At 48.5% G+C, this 12,891-nt stretch overlaps 1 protein-coding gene across 5 annotated transcripts in view; it reads right to left on the reverse strand.

The window, feature by feature from the left end:
* The window catches only part of SZT2 (SZT2 subunit of KICSTOR complex), a 53,856-nt gene that overhangs the window by 29,032 nt on the left and 11,933 nt on the right, over positions 1 to 12,891 (reverse strand). For 3 of the 5 annotated variants that reach the window (XM_063407282.1, XM_063407281.1, XM_063407280.1), the window contains exons 10-25: positions 12,030 to 12,261; positions 11,230 to 11,359; positions 9,888 to 10,030; positions 9,138 to 9,290; positions 8,679 to 8,793; positions 5,965 to 6,170; positions 5,368 to 5,592; positions 4,855 to 4,933; positions 4,431 to 4,528; positions 4,017 to 4,185; positions 3,414 to 3,528; positions 2,808 to 2,921; positions 2,118 to 2,318; positions 1,884 to 1,996; positions 1,231 to 1,372; positions 559 to 717 (exon numbers count right to left, since the gene is read on the reverse strand). In XM_063407282.1, the coding sequence (XP_063263352.1) occupies positions 559 to 717; positions 1,231 to 1,372; positions 1,884 to 1,996; positions 2,118 to 2,318; positions 2,808 to 2,921; positions 3,414 to 3,528; positions 4,017 to 4,185; positions 4,431 to 4,528; positions 4,855 to 4,933; positions 5,368 to 5,592; positions 5,965 to 6,170; positions 8,679 to 8,793; positions 9,138 to 9,290; positions 9,888 to 10,030; positions 11,230 to 11,359; positions 12,030 to 12,261 (2,394 nt within the window). The remainder of the gene's footprint in view (positions 1 to 558; positions 718 to 1,230; positions 1,373 to 1,883; positions 1,997 to 2,117; positions 2,319 to 2,807; positions 2,922 to 3,413; positions 3,529 to 4,016; positions 4,186 to 4,430; positions 4,529 to 4,854; positions 4,934 to 5,367; positions 5,593 to 5,964; positions 6,171 to 8,678; positions 8,794 to 9,137; positions 9,291 to 9,887; positions 10,031 to 11,229; positions 11,360 to 12,029; positions 12,262 to 12,891) is intronic. The other 2 variants (XM_063407284.1, XM_063407283.1) reach the window with 1 other exon arrangement.

Consider the following 12,891-nt stretch of genomic DNA (forward strand, 5'->3'; position numbering starts at 1 on the left):
GAAGCACCACAGTTAGATATTGGTTTTTCAAGCCTCTCACCACTCCTTGTCACCCAGCACCCAACCACTCTGGTGCTTTGGCCAGCCTCGATCCCCTTTACAGCCATGACTACTCATCACCACCACCACTACATCCTGCAGCAGCACAACCCTTCATCCTCACTGCGAGCACAGCTGATCGGCCCTAGGGGCTGTGCAATCAAGTCCCATACACCCCCAGACTCGTGCCCTTGTCCCTAAGACAATGTGCTGCTGACAGTGCCACTCTGGATCATGAAATGAGGGTTGCTGATGTTCCAGAGAAGCCCACTACTGCTGTTCCCTTGTAGCTTCTGTCTACCTGCAACCTCCTTGCCCACAAGGAACCAACCTTAGGCCACCTAACTCACATTACACTGCTTCAGCCCCCATGAACATCACTGTGCCTCTTGTCCTTCTCTGCTGACTGCCAGTCAGGAGCTGCCAGGCTGCAGCAGCCTGTTATTCCTCCTGCTTTAATCTGCTCAACAGTATGTCAAGAATAGCAAGAATAGCACTTGAACAAGGTGCTGTCGGTACCATGGGCTGGTGTTATGCTGAGGGTTGGTAATGGCACTGCAGCATCCCCTTCTTCAGCCCTGACTCGCTCTGCACACACAGGTCCCATGGTATCTTCTCCAGGCCGACTCTCATCTTTTGGAGATTTGTCCAACCCACAAGCCATCAACTTCTGTACATCTGTAGGAAAAAATAAAATCATCCTTTGTCCAGTGAGGACAGCTTCACTCCTCAATCTACATTTCCAAGACAGCAGATTTCCTGCTACCTCCTTCTGTGTAGAAGCAGCTTCAGCTGAGCCTAGCAGCTTTCACCAGTGGCTCAGTGCAAACCAGACCAGTGCCAATGCCCAGAAGCAAGGACTCTCCCAGACCATCCCATTAGCAACCTCCTTAATCCATTAATCAGCAACCCCACTGGGAAAACAGGCCAAATGGCTGCAGCTAGCAAACAACTCAACACCACATCCCCCACCTGAAAACCCTATGTGGGCAGCACCACACCATGAGACAAGAGCAGGACATTCCACACTTGCACTATCCTATTCCTGCCCATGTGGTGCAAAAAGACTGCATGAACTCTGCTCTTCAATTTTCCCTCCACCTTACAAGAGCTGATTCTGGTTTTTCTGTTTCCCTGAGCAGGTACATAGGACTGCTGCCTCCTCCTGCTCCCCACAGCAGATCCCCTCACCTGCGAAGGTGGCTGGCAGGAAGGTCAGGAACACATGCTGTGCGTTGACCAGCTTGGCATAACAGCGCCATTGAGGGGGAAAGGGCCCCAGGGTGTCACTCAGTGTCACATCATCCTCAGGCAGCTCTGTGTTGCCAAGGCTCTGATGGAAGAGCAGAAGTTGGATAAACCCAGGCCCACCTTGAGGCAGGTAGCAGCCACACAGAGCAAGTTCTTCCAGGCCTGCTGCTTGGCACAGTGCTGAAATCACCCTGGTCACCTCTGCACATTCTCACAGCAGCCTGGCTGGAGAAGTCACCGTTCTGGGAGCAGCCCAGCTCCAGGAACTACAGCACAGCTGCCAGGAGATGCTTGGCCAGCTTTGCTGGGGCCGATTCTGACCTCTAGGCAGTGACTGCCCGTGGTCTCAGAGCAATCTGCAGCACAGTACCAGTGCTGCTCTAACAGGCTTGGCCCATAGTGAATGCCACTATCCACACACCTTCTAGAATCCTGCTTGACTTCAGCCACAGGATACAGCCTGATCTGCTGCCAAAGGTGGGCAAGAACAGCTGCCCTTCAATCTTTCTCAGCCCTTTGAACTCTCTGCTCTTGAACAGCTGCTGCCTTGCTTTCTGAGGGGGCTCAGGAGCAGCAGAGCAGCACAGCAGTACCTGCAGAGTACTTGTGGAGCCAGTCATATCCCTGGTGCCATTACTGCCAACGAGATGATAGGATGCAGAAGCATCCTGCTGCTCCAGGGTCCCAGAAGCTTTGAGGGTTTCTTCTGAAATGGAGCACAGGGAGACCAATCTGAGAACACCCAGCTGAGGATGAGACTTTGAAAGCAAGGCTCCTGAAAAACCTCACTGCTCCTGGTGTTACTACTGCGACAGCCTGGTCCTCACCTCTGATCACAGGGAGCGTGAAGGGGGGCTGATGGCCATCACGATCCCGCTGCAGAACCTGCTCCATGAAAGCCACATGATCAGCATCAGCCATGGGGAGCTCCCTGTCACTGAGGTCATGCTGAAGGCAGCCATGGAAGAGGTTTAGTAGCATTTCATTGGGCACAAACGAAGAGTCCTTGGTCACCTCCTCATTCTCTGCTTCAAAACAGAACCATGGCAGCTTCAGAGAACGCATCTCCATAGCCACCATCTGCCCAGGACCCCAGGAGACAGCCCTTTGCAAAGCAACACTTTCACATAGCCAGGAATTTCCCCAGCACCTCTGCAAGACTGACTTAGAGAACGTTGAGGAGGCCCTGGAATTTTGGCATCATTAGTTACCCTGGAGTGACCCACCCTGCTACTCTAACTGTTTTGGAGATGCTGGGGGTACACACAACAAACCACCACAAAGCTGCTATCTAGGTTTAATGATTTCCAAAGCAGCTCTTACAAATTATCATCCCAGGAAAGGCAGCAATACAGCTGGACAGCCCTGGGCATGCAGAGCTGGGAAGAACAGCACCAAGCTACTGGAAGAGGCATGGCAGTGTTCACAGGCTGCTGCCCAGGGAGACAAGCACATGAAGCGGGCTGTCCATAGCCATGGAGGGAGGACAAGGAGGCAGGTGGTGAAGAGGCACCTACCTTTTGTCAGCATTAGAAAGAACATTTCAACCTGCTGGCACCTGGGCAAGAGCTTCATGAGGTTGAACTGGAATGGGATCTCATGCACTCGAAAGCCAGGCTCCATGTCTGGATCTGCAACAGAGATAAACAGGACCACTAGAAAACAAGCAATCCACAAACTGCTCTGGGAACTGTGACTTGAAACTGAGAACAGAGGAGTTCTTCCTTAATATCCTTTACAACTTCTATAAAACCACTTGCCCAAGCACACTAGGTCTGTTACTGAAGAGATGAGCTTATCTTCCCCCTGCTCCTGAAGTCAGCTCCTCTCACACAATTACAGAATGATTGATGTTAGAAAGGTTATCTTGATCAACTCCCCTGCTCAAGCAAGGTCACCTTGTCACCTCTCCAGGCCAGGCAGAAAGCCTCAATGCTTTTTTGGTCTTCCCAGGATGAAGCCACTTCTCTGCCAACTTAGTGTAAGTGCAACAAAGTAACCCGCAGCCATCAAAGTCTACAAAATTGTCAAAATACCCCTTCCACCTTCTGTGGGTCCTGAGACATACAAGACCCAGCCTCTTTGCTCCATCAAACTTGCTAGGACATAGATGCTGGACTCACCCTCAGCAGCCTTGGTGTCTGAAGGGGGGCAGACCCACTCCTTGTTCTGGCACAGCTGGCTGATGTACTCGAAGGTCAGCATGGTGGCGATGCACGCGAGGTCCCGGGGGTAGAGCTGCAGTAAGCAGTTAAGGCTCAGTTTATACAGCAGAATTATTACCAACAAATGCAGAAGAAAAGAGACTAAAAACAAGGACAGGGAACACCTACAGGCCTGTTCCCTGAGCTGCCCTATTCTCACTCACTGCTCCCTCCTTCTCCACTAGCCCTTTAGCCTGTTCTCATCTTGCTCAGGAGGAGTGCTGGTAGTACTACCTGCAGTCCTTGCTCTGGTCCAGCTGCTCTCCTTCAATAGAATGACTCTTCACAAAATAATTTCTATTTTCCCAGCTATCCCAAAGCAGCATTGCATCCACTGCACTGCAATCAAGAAACCTTTTACGGCCAGTGCCCAGTTCCTCTTTTAGAAACCTCAGACTGTTCTGTGACTAGCATTCCCATCTCTTCTGGCCCTCAGTACTTACCTGCAGTTTTGTGGTGCACTTACACTGAACCTTTCTCCCTCCACAAAAGAGCCCATGCCCCTCCCCTTCAGGGACTCACCGCTTTGGGTATTTTCTGGTAGGACAAGCCTTGGAGGTGCTTCCAGTTCTCAGCAGTACTGTGGACATGGCCACTCTGGGGCTCCACCCAGCACTCAGTGACCAGGTTCAATTCTGTGTCCACTTCAATGGCCTCTACCTCTGTATCATTGTCATCATCTGTGGAAAAGCTGGAGGGAAGCCAAAAGGAAAATCCTGTGAGATGGCACAGAACCAGCAGCCCCCTGCAGCTCCTCTCAGAGCTACCTACAACCACAGGAATCCAAGATTGGCAGGCAAAGCCTCAGTGACCTGGTGATCAATCCAGGACAACTGGTTATCTGAACTAGATGGTGGAGGTCTCCCTCCTTCCCACACTGACTGCAAAAGGCAAGTCTGGAGCTGTGACTCCCTGGGAGCAGAACAGCAGCCTCACCTGTCCTTGGTGGAGGTAGAATGGGGTGGGAACAGGATGTATTGGACCACACAGGTGTGCTTCTCCCTGTCACTGCTGCTCTCACTTGAGCCATCAATCTGGAGAGGAGACACTGCATGAGCCCTGCCCAGCACCCCCTCACACAGCACAGCCCCATCACCCAGCTCACTGGCAGTGGTGGAAAGAGGAAGCCCGACCCAACCCCAAGAACTCCTCCAGCACAGCACACTGCTACCACAAAGCAGCTCTCTAACTGCAGATAAAGGCAGAAAAACGCCTAACCCACAAGCTGCTTAACTTTCTCCCTGTATGTGCCAAGGGTGTGTGCTAGAAGCAGATGACAAATCCTATCACAGGAAGGTGAATCCACCCCAGAACCAGCAATGAGGAACTGTGTCCACCGGAGGACAGCACCCAGGCTCACCTGTATGGGCAGCTCCAGCACCATGTTGATAATCCCATCCCCACTGGAGGCAAAGTGGAAACCCTCTGACAGACGAACCCTTGCAACAGAGAGGAAGTCAGATGTGCAGGACTTCTCCACCCATACTGTAAGCTTTAAATGCAGGAATGACTGAACCCTCCACCCCAAACCACCATCCTCCTCAAGACAGGGAGCTGCACACAGAGAATGGGGAGAATTGACACTGCCAGAACAGCCTGTGTGAAGATCAGCACACTGCAGGCACAGTAACATCTCTTGCCCTTCCGCATGTTCCCCAGGAGATTTTCTCTCATTTTCCTCAGCTACAGCTGCAGAACTTGGTAAAGCACTGACCCAAGTGTCTCTAGAAGCTGTGTACAGGACCTCTGCACAGCAGATTTAACTGTTACCTATAACAAGATGTCATATATATAATAAGCAAGGTTGACCTTGCTTTCCCTGCATCCCCAGAACCAGCTTGGAGAGAGGGCCTCTGTCAGGTGAGCAACTCACTCTGTGAGTGTGGACAGGAGCTGGGCCACAGCAGTGATGGGCACAGCCGGCGCCAGCCCTGACTGCACACTCCAGATCCAGCGCTGGTGGTAGAAGTAGCGGGACAGCGAGGCCAGGGTGGAGGAGGCCGTGCGATTGGCCACCATGGTCAGCGCACCAGACACCGGCGGGTGCTCCAGGTTCAGAATGAAGGGCGCTCGGTAGTCAGAAGGCAGCTTCTCATACCTAGGAGAGGGCACAAGTGGAAAATACCAATTTTTTTCTGTTTAAGGTCAGAGCTATGTGGATTCACAACCCACTTGTTGAGCCCAGAACAGAGTCTTCAGCAGCAGAACATGGCTGGCCCAGCGCAGGATCCTGCTCAAACCAGTAACTAAATTTACTTCCACTCATATTTCATTAGGAGTGACAAATCTGCCCATCCACCAAGAATCCCTGCTGCATCTCACAGCCATGCAACCCGAACCCATCCTAACAAGCACCAGTTCCATTCACAGCACTCTCATCCTACAGCTGACAGCACCATCCACACATCTTCCTCCTTCCCACTGTGCAGGGCAAGGGGGCTGTGCTGACAGCCTGGTACTCCATCACTACCTGATAAGCAGCTTCTCCAATGGTTTGTGCAGCACAACAAGGCAGGGTCTGTCTGAGAGGGCTGACTGGGCCCCAGCCACAGGTGGGGACTTGGAGGGAGAACTACTGCCCAACATTTTCCTCTTTGCTTTTGGGGTTGCCTCCTTGCTCTGGACCCTGTGGGGAAAGCGCAGCTGCAGGATTCGGTCCCGTAACTCTTCCACTATCTGTCATGGCAAAAGCAAAAGGTAAACATGAACTAACTTTGTCTGGAGACATAAATTACTCAAAATAAGGGTCTAGAACAAGAGCTTGACCAAAAGGAACAGAACACTCCTTAAATACACAGAAGAGCAGGAGTTACAGGTCATTTTACTTCTGAGGCATTAGCAAGATCAAGATGACACAAGGCTCTTTGGTCCCTATTTTAAATATTTTTAAAAGCAAAAGTAAGGTTAAAAACCCCAAAGACTATTTCAAGGCTGAAGAAGTCGCCTTCCAAAACTCAGATTAAAAACAAATTAAAACATGCCAGCTCCTCCACAAAAGCAGTCCAAGCACTCACCTTCATTCTTCCCTCCTCCTCTCCTCAACAGCCTACAGTAAATGTAAACTAGTCCATATCAGCTGTGGGAACAGTCTGGCTCTGTCCTATGTATTCCACCACTATCACGTTCATTTGTCAAACCTCTGTGGCAAAAAGTTTCAGGAGCCTGGGTTATTTTTTAGGTTAATTGACTTCCTGATTACTCTTTTTAGCTTTTAATATTTCTGAATATAATTCTACTCATGCCAGCATCTAATTCTCACAATTGCACAGTGTTTTCTTTGAAATTTCTATGGTTAGGTTTCTTTTCATGATCTTTGTTCAATTTTTTTCAATTTTTATTACCATTGTGGGCAAACAGAAGAACAGCAGCTCTCCATCTCCCTCAATACTAATTATTTCAATAACTCCTCCTCTCATTACTATGTCTTTTTCAAGGAAAGGAATGTTTCCAAACCCAAACATTAAACAAGAGTTCTTTCCTGTATTTGCTGTCACTTGGGTCTCCTTCATGGTTTCATACTGATATCACAGAATCACTAATGGTGTTTAAGCTCCCAAATCCCACTGTTTTGCAGTTATCCATACTGGCTTATGTGGCTTAAGCCATCACTGTGCTGCTTAGGTGTCACCAAAGCACAGAGGTTGAAACAGCTTTGTGCCACCTGCACATTTCCTCAGCTCAGGACATGTTATCTTTCTGCAAATTAGTTCCCTACTCATTGACTAGAAAAAAGATTGGGAAAATCACAAACAGCTTCTGCTGTGATGAAACAGAGCCCTTTTTCAATTTCCTTGCTTTGCTCCCCAAGGCAGTTTCTGTTTTATGACACCCCATTCCTTCAGTTCTACACTTGTGCTCTATACAAAGTCTCACCAAAAAGCTTTCTGGAAGTCAACTGTACAAGGTGCTTTCCTTCCCTTCAGCATTGGAAATTTGAACTGCTCAGCACAAACCCCCCTTTCCCTTAAACAAAGCAGGCTAAGTTCTACTGCCATCCTCCACACTGAGTAGTTAATCAGCTCTACAACAGGCAAAAAAAAATATATTGTGGATGATACAATTTATGACCTACATTATTTCCTGCTGCAATGATCTGGAGCCTGCCCAGAGCTGCAGGGTATGGTGCCTGTCTCACACCTCCTTCTTCATGAAAGAGATTCATTTGCACCTGCCAGAGGGAACTCCTTCAAAAAACCCTGTCACTTGGCATTACCAAGGCCACATGTTGACCCAGCAACCAGTGCCCAAGTCCTGGATTCCCTAAGTCATGAAGGGGCACATCTGCCAGAGTGCCAGAACATTTAGTATTATCTGGGTTCATTATCTCAGAAGGAGATGGTCCTTCCCATGTTTTTTAGTTTCTCCTCAGACTAGTCTCTAACACTAAAGCTAAGCTAGACAAACAAAAGATTTCTTTCATGAAGATAAAAGATCTAGATTTAATGATAAGCCTCTTGTTTATATTAAAAAGTTCACACAGTTTAATAGCAGGGCATTTTTCTCATGCTTTACCCAGGAACACTTAGACTTGTCTCAGACATTATAACTGGAGAATCAGTCCACCCAGTAACTCCACCTTCTGCATCTGACTAGGGCAGCTCATTTCTTTTGATACAAAAACGTTATTAAAATTCTATCTGACAGACTTTTATCCTGAAAACTTTTCCTAGGTACTAATTTTTTTTTCTCTTCCTGTACTGCTTATGTGGGGCACAGTTTGCATTTTAACTATTAACTTCTTCCCTGCCCAATAGATTCGATACACATGTATTGGAAGAGATAGCCCAGGGAACATGCAGTATATCTATCACAGAGGTCTTTACAGATGAGTCAGACAAGTATCTGCTGTTCTTTACAGATGGTATTGATTGTGCTTTGGTCAGAAGGATAGACTAGATAACCCTTGAGTCATTTCATGCCCCACAATTGAATTAAGCAGTGGGAAAAACACTCATGTGACCAGCTATTCTATTGATCTTTGAGTCTTTGGGTTTAGATCTTTCATAGACTTAACAAAGAAAGTTTGTCCCAAATGACCCTTCCTATTACAGCAGATTTAAACCCATCTAAACCTTAACATATTAGTTACTTATTAGAGGGTAGCTGCCCACGATCTACCCACCATTTCCACATTCAGAACTTCTTGCTCTGCTCCTGCCTCATGAAGAGACAGGCAGTTCTCACCTTGTTCCTGGCCTGTGCAGGTGTGCCAATGGGGAACCCCAGCCGCAGAACCATGCAGGGAGCTTTGGAGATGATTCGTACCACGTAGAACGAGGAAGGGGTAAGATCCTCAGACCTGAGAAGGAGGGATTAGGACAAGGCTGAAATGGCATGGATGTTGCTACTCTGACATGCCAGATCAAGCAGAGGTCTGCTCCACAGAGCCCAACAGCCCACACAACTTCACAGTAACACATATCAGCTCTAGCATGCAGAAACCCCCCAGTTGGATTCCCTCTCCCTCTGGGCTGCACCTGGAACACAACAGAACAGTTCAGCAACTGCAGGATTCCATTCCCCCTAGTCTAGGTCTCATCCTCTCCTGTAAACATCTGCTTCAGGCCCAGAGCCACATACTGGTCTAACCAGATCCTCGGTCTGGCCACACCCCCAATTCCCCAATGCTCCGGAGCCACTCACCCCTGGATCAGCTTGACGTAGGAGTAGCCCTCCACCAGCACGAAGCTGCTCCAGTCCCGCAGCAGGGAGGTGAGTGCCGAGTGCGAGATGCGGCACTGGATGGTGCTGTAGCGCCCGTTGTTGCCCGGCGTGTGCAGGTGCTTGGGCACAGGCCTGCAGGGTGGGCAGAAAGTCATTCCAGAGCTGCAGTTTCTCTTCTTCCCCCAAAACCCACAGAGGCTTTGCTACATCCATCCTACTCTGACTGTCTATCAGCCTTCTCCCCTCCACAGCAGCCAAGGAACAAGCACATCCCCTGATCAAGCACTGGGGAGAGCCACTCTTCTGAATGCACTGGAATTTCCACACTGCAGAGAGCACATGCCTTGGATCCTATCTCCCTCCATGCAATATATGACTATTATTCACATTACTCTGCAACTAGGACCAGCCTCAGGAAAGCAATGCCTTTGGGAAGGACATTTTCCAGCAGCAAACAAAAACATGTGGGTTAGCTCCCAAATGAATGGTCCCACACCCCCAGCAATCAGGAAATCAAAACCCAAGGGGGACTTGAGAAATAATTTATCCTCCCAATCAAAGATGACTTCCCAACCTACTGTCCCTCTGAGATAAACAAACCTTTAGCATCCATCAGACCCTCCCCTTGGCCATAGGCACCTGCAGGAGAGCTGCAAGTCCTCAGCTGGGCTGAGCTGGACACCCTGCTTTGGCAGTGTGCACGTGAGCTCAGCCCTGTGCATTACATACGTGTCATGCTCCAGAAGGACGACTATGCGATGCATGTGCAGCCACCTCTGCCAGAAGTTGGCATCCATGGAAAGGATAGGCTTCCAGTAGGAGGCAAACTGGGAATGGCTTGAGTCAGACCCGCTGTGCTGCAGAGATAATACCTGAGAAAATGATGGGACAATATTCAGCATGGAAGTTCTCCACCCAGAGAGAACAAGAATTTCTTTAGCTTTAGCTGAGCTGTTGCAGGCTGAGAAGGTCACATCCCTGGCTTTGAGTAATTTCCTCTGAATAGAGTAAGTGTATTCACATCGAAACAGGCAGTACAGCATAAGCAAAAATAAATTAGGCTCCTGAAATGTCAAGTTAATTAGGAATTTAACTACTTAGCATCAAGTAAATCAACCATGAAAAAGACGGCATATGTAATGGTGTGCCTTCTCATTGAGAGGGGGATCTATGGCTTGTGCCAGCAAAGTAATTAAACACTGAGATTACTCATCTGAAAGTGCTCAGACAAATAGGATGCCAGAATGGGTGGCATTGGGCAACTCTAATAGGTTTGTATGGTGACATTGATTCCACCAACTATAGCAACTCTGCTGACATATAGTAGTGGTTAGCCATAAGATGGGATGCTGCAGATATACTGTGGGATACAAGCCCTGCATAGGGAAAATGTACTAGGCAAACCTAAAGAAGAGCTTAAACAATAAAAGGGATAGTTCTCTCAAGTTAAAGCTCCCCTAGCTTTAAGATCTACTAGTCTTCTTCCATCTATGCCAAGGACACTGGTAGCAGGGAACAGATAATATGCTGGCTCTTCTGCTTAGTGAGTTTCAATGAGTTTGAATTTTGCAGTGGAAACTATTAGCTCATATTCTGTTTAGTTTCTGCTGTGCAGATGACAAGTATCTCTCTTGCACCTTCCACATGAGTGCTCAGAGCAATGAGCCTATTAAACACCTATTCAGCACATTGTGTATCTTCACCTGACAGTACTGAGCTACATCTCCAGGGCACTGCTTGCACTGCCAGCAGCAACTCTATGGGGTATCCACTGAAAAAGCACAGCAAAAGCAAGCAAGTCAGCCTTCCCATCAGTCTCACACACCACAGCACTACAGGAGGAGGTTTCACAGCACACTTAGGAGACTTGCTGTTGGGCTTAGAGGTGTAGCTGCAACAAACATAGGGTGATGTCTCAGAGAGGGAAATGTATGGCATGGGATGTCCACTGCACTACAACTGAACTCTGAGCAGGATAAGATCAAGACAAGACAAGCAAGAGATGAAGGCTGAGTACAAGAATAGGCAGGGGAGACAATTTGAACACACTAAACAGAGAGAGGGAACATACTGGGGTGGTGGAGCCTGGGGGGATGTAGAAGAGGGGCACTCCATTCTTGGTGCTCTCTGGAATAGTGAAGTGTTCTGGGACTGTGTCAAAAGACTGCAGATGTACCAACATCTGGTCTGTTTGGTTGATGCTGGAAAAGAAGAAGCAGTTAGCCACAAAAGCCCACAGTCTCCCTCCTGCTGCCCCAGTCAGTGCAGGGCTTGCACACACAGCACTCCCTGTGTCCTCGTGCTCATCTACACCAACAGAGCTTTATGGGGAATGCTGTGAGTCCATGTCCAAGTGCACAGTGTGTGTTAAAGGGGCTCCAGTGCAGAAGCCTCATACATACAGAGGATGATCAGCGCTGGAAATGAAGTACTAGAGGAGGAATCTGCTGAATAGCCGGGAGTAGCAGTCACCCTGGCCAGGAAACACTTGTGACCCACAAGCACTTCAGCCCAGAGACACGTGTGATGTGTTTGCTGCTCCCAGTGTGACCATGCAGCACAGCTGTAAGAACAGTGCTACAAGAACACATGACCTCCATGGGATGGCACTCAGAGGTAAGGTTTGCATCCCAGGACCTGGATTCAGGAGCAGCAATACCATTACCCTGCAGCATTCTTACAAATTAGATCACAGACCAATTCCAGTCTTCCTTGGCTAGACAGCAAGCTTGTTACCAATCATGCCCCTTCCTCAGAGCGCATTCCTTTTGAACACTGGGTTTGGACAGCCACCTGCAAAACCCTCATCCTAGCACGCCAAGGAAGGAATTACTGGTGACACTGGAAACTGCTGGGCATGGTGCAGCTCACCTCTGCAAGGTGTTCCAGAAGCGGCGGATGACTGTGGTGCGGTACAGGCTGGTGATAGGCTTCCTCATGGTGCAACTGATGTCATGCAAAATGTCATAGCTCCCCTCCATTGTCACTTCCACCCAGGTGCTGCGTTTTGATGGGTCCAGGGGCCAGGGTGTCACAGCTAAGTACTCAATCCTCATGTTATGCTTCCAAAGCAGCACTAGTTTCACCTCCAGCTGAGACCCACCTGCAATGGGAGCAGAAGAGCAAGTCCAGGTGCTTGTTCTGTACACATCTGAGCTTTATCTCTGACCAGGGATGCATGAGTACCATGAGATTGTTTGATTGCTGAGGGGAACAAAGTAATCTAACAATTGTTTGCTTTAGCTGAAGTCACTCTCTAGCTGAGGGAGGTTTTGCTTGCACTGAAGCTCTTGGTGAAGAGTTTTCAATCCTATAGGTGTACATGTACTATCTACACTAGAGAAGGCAACTGAACCTCAGAGGAGGTGGTGACATTTGCAATGGGCTCTCTTCTTCACAGCCTCATCTTTGTTTCCAAGTAAACTGTTGTTTTGCACAGATGAGCAAGGCCATTCAGCTATGAAGTTTTGTCATCCACACTACAGTTAATCCATCCCATTGCAGAAACACAGGCATCTGATGGACACAGGTCACAAACAACCTGGAAGATGAGGCCTAATTTTTGAATTAATCTCTATTCATCTTGCACAGACTGTATTTTATGCAATCTAGAGCTTTACTCTTCAAAGCTTTGCACCATGTTTACCTTCTCTTCCCAAAGTTGTTAAGAAAGAATATTCACCTATTCTTCAAACTGTACATTTTAACCTTTTCCTTTAAGTGAGCCTGTCTA

The sequence above is a fragment of the Prinia subflava genome, chromosome 10 (genome assembly GCF_021018805.1).
Source record: "Prinia subflava isolate CZ2003 ecotype Zambia chromosome 10, Cam_Psub_1.2, whole genome shotgun sequence".
Classification (NCBI taxonomy): Eukaryota; Metazoa; Chordata; class Aves; order Passeriformes; family Cisticolidae; genus Prinia; species Prinia subflava.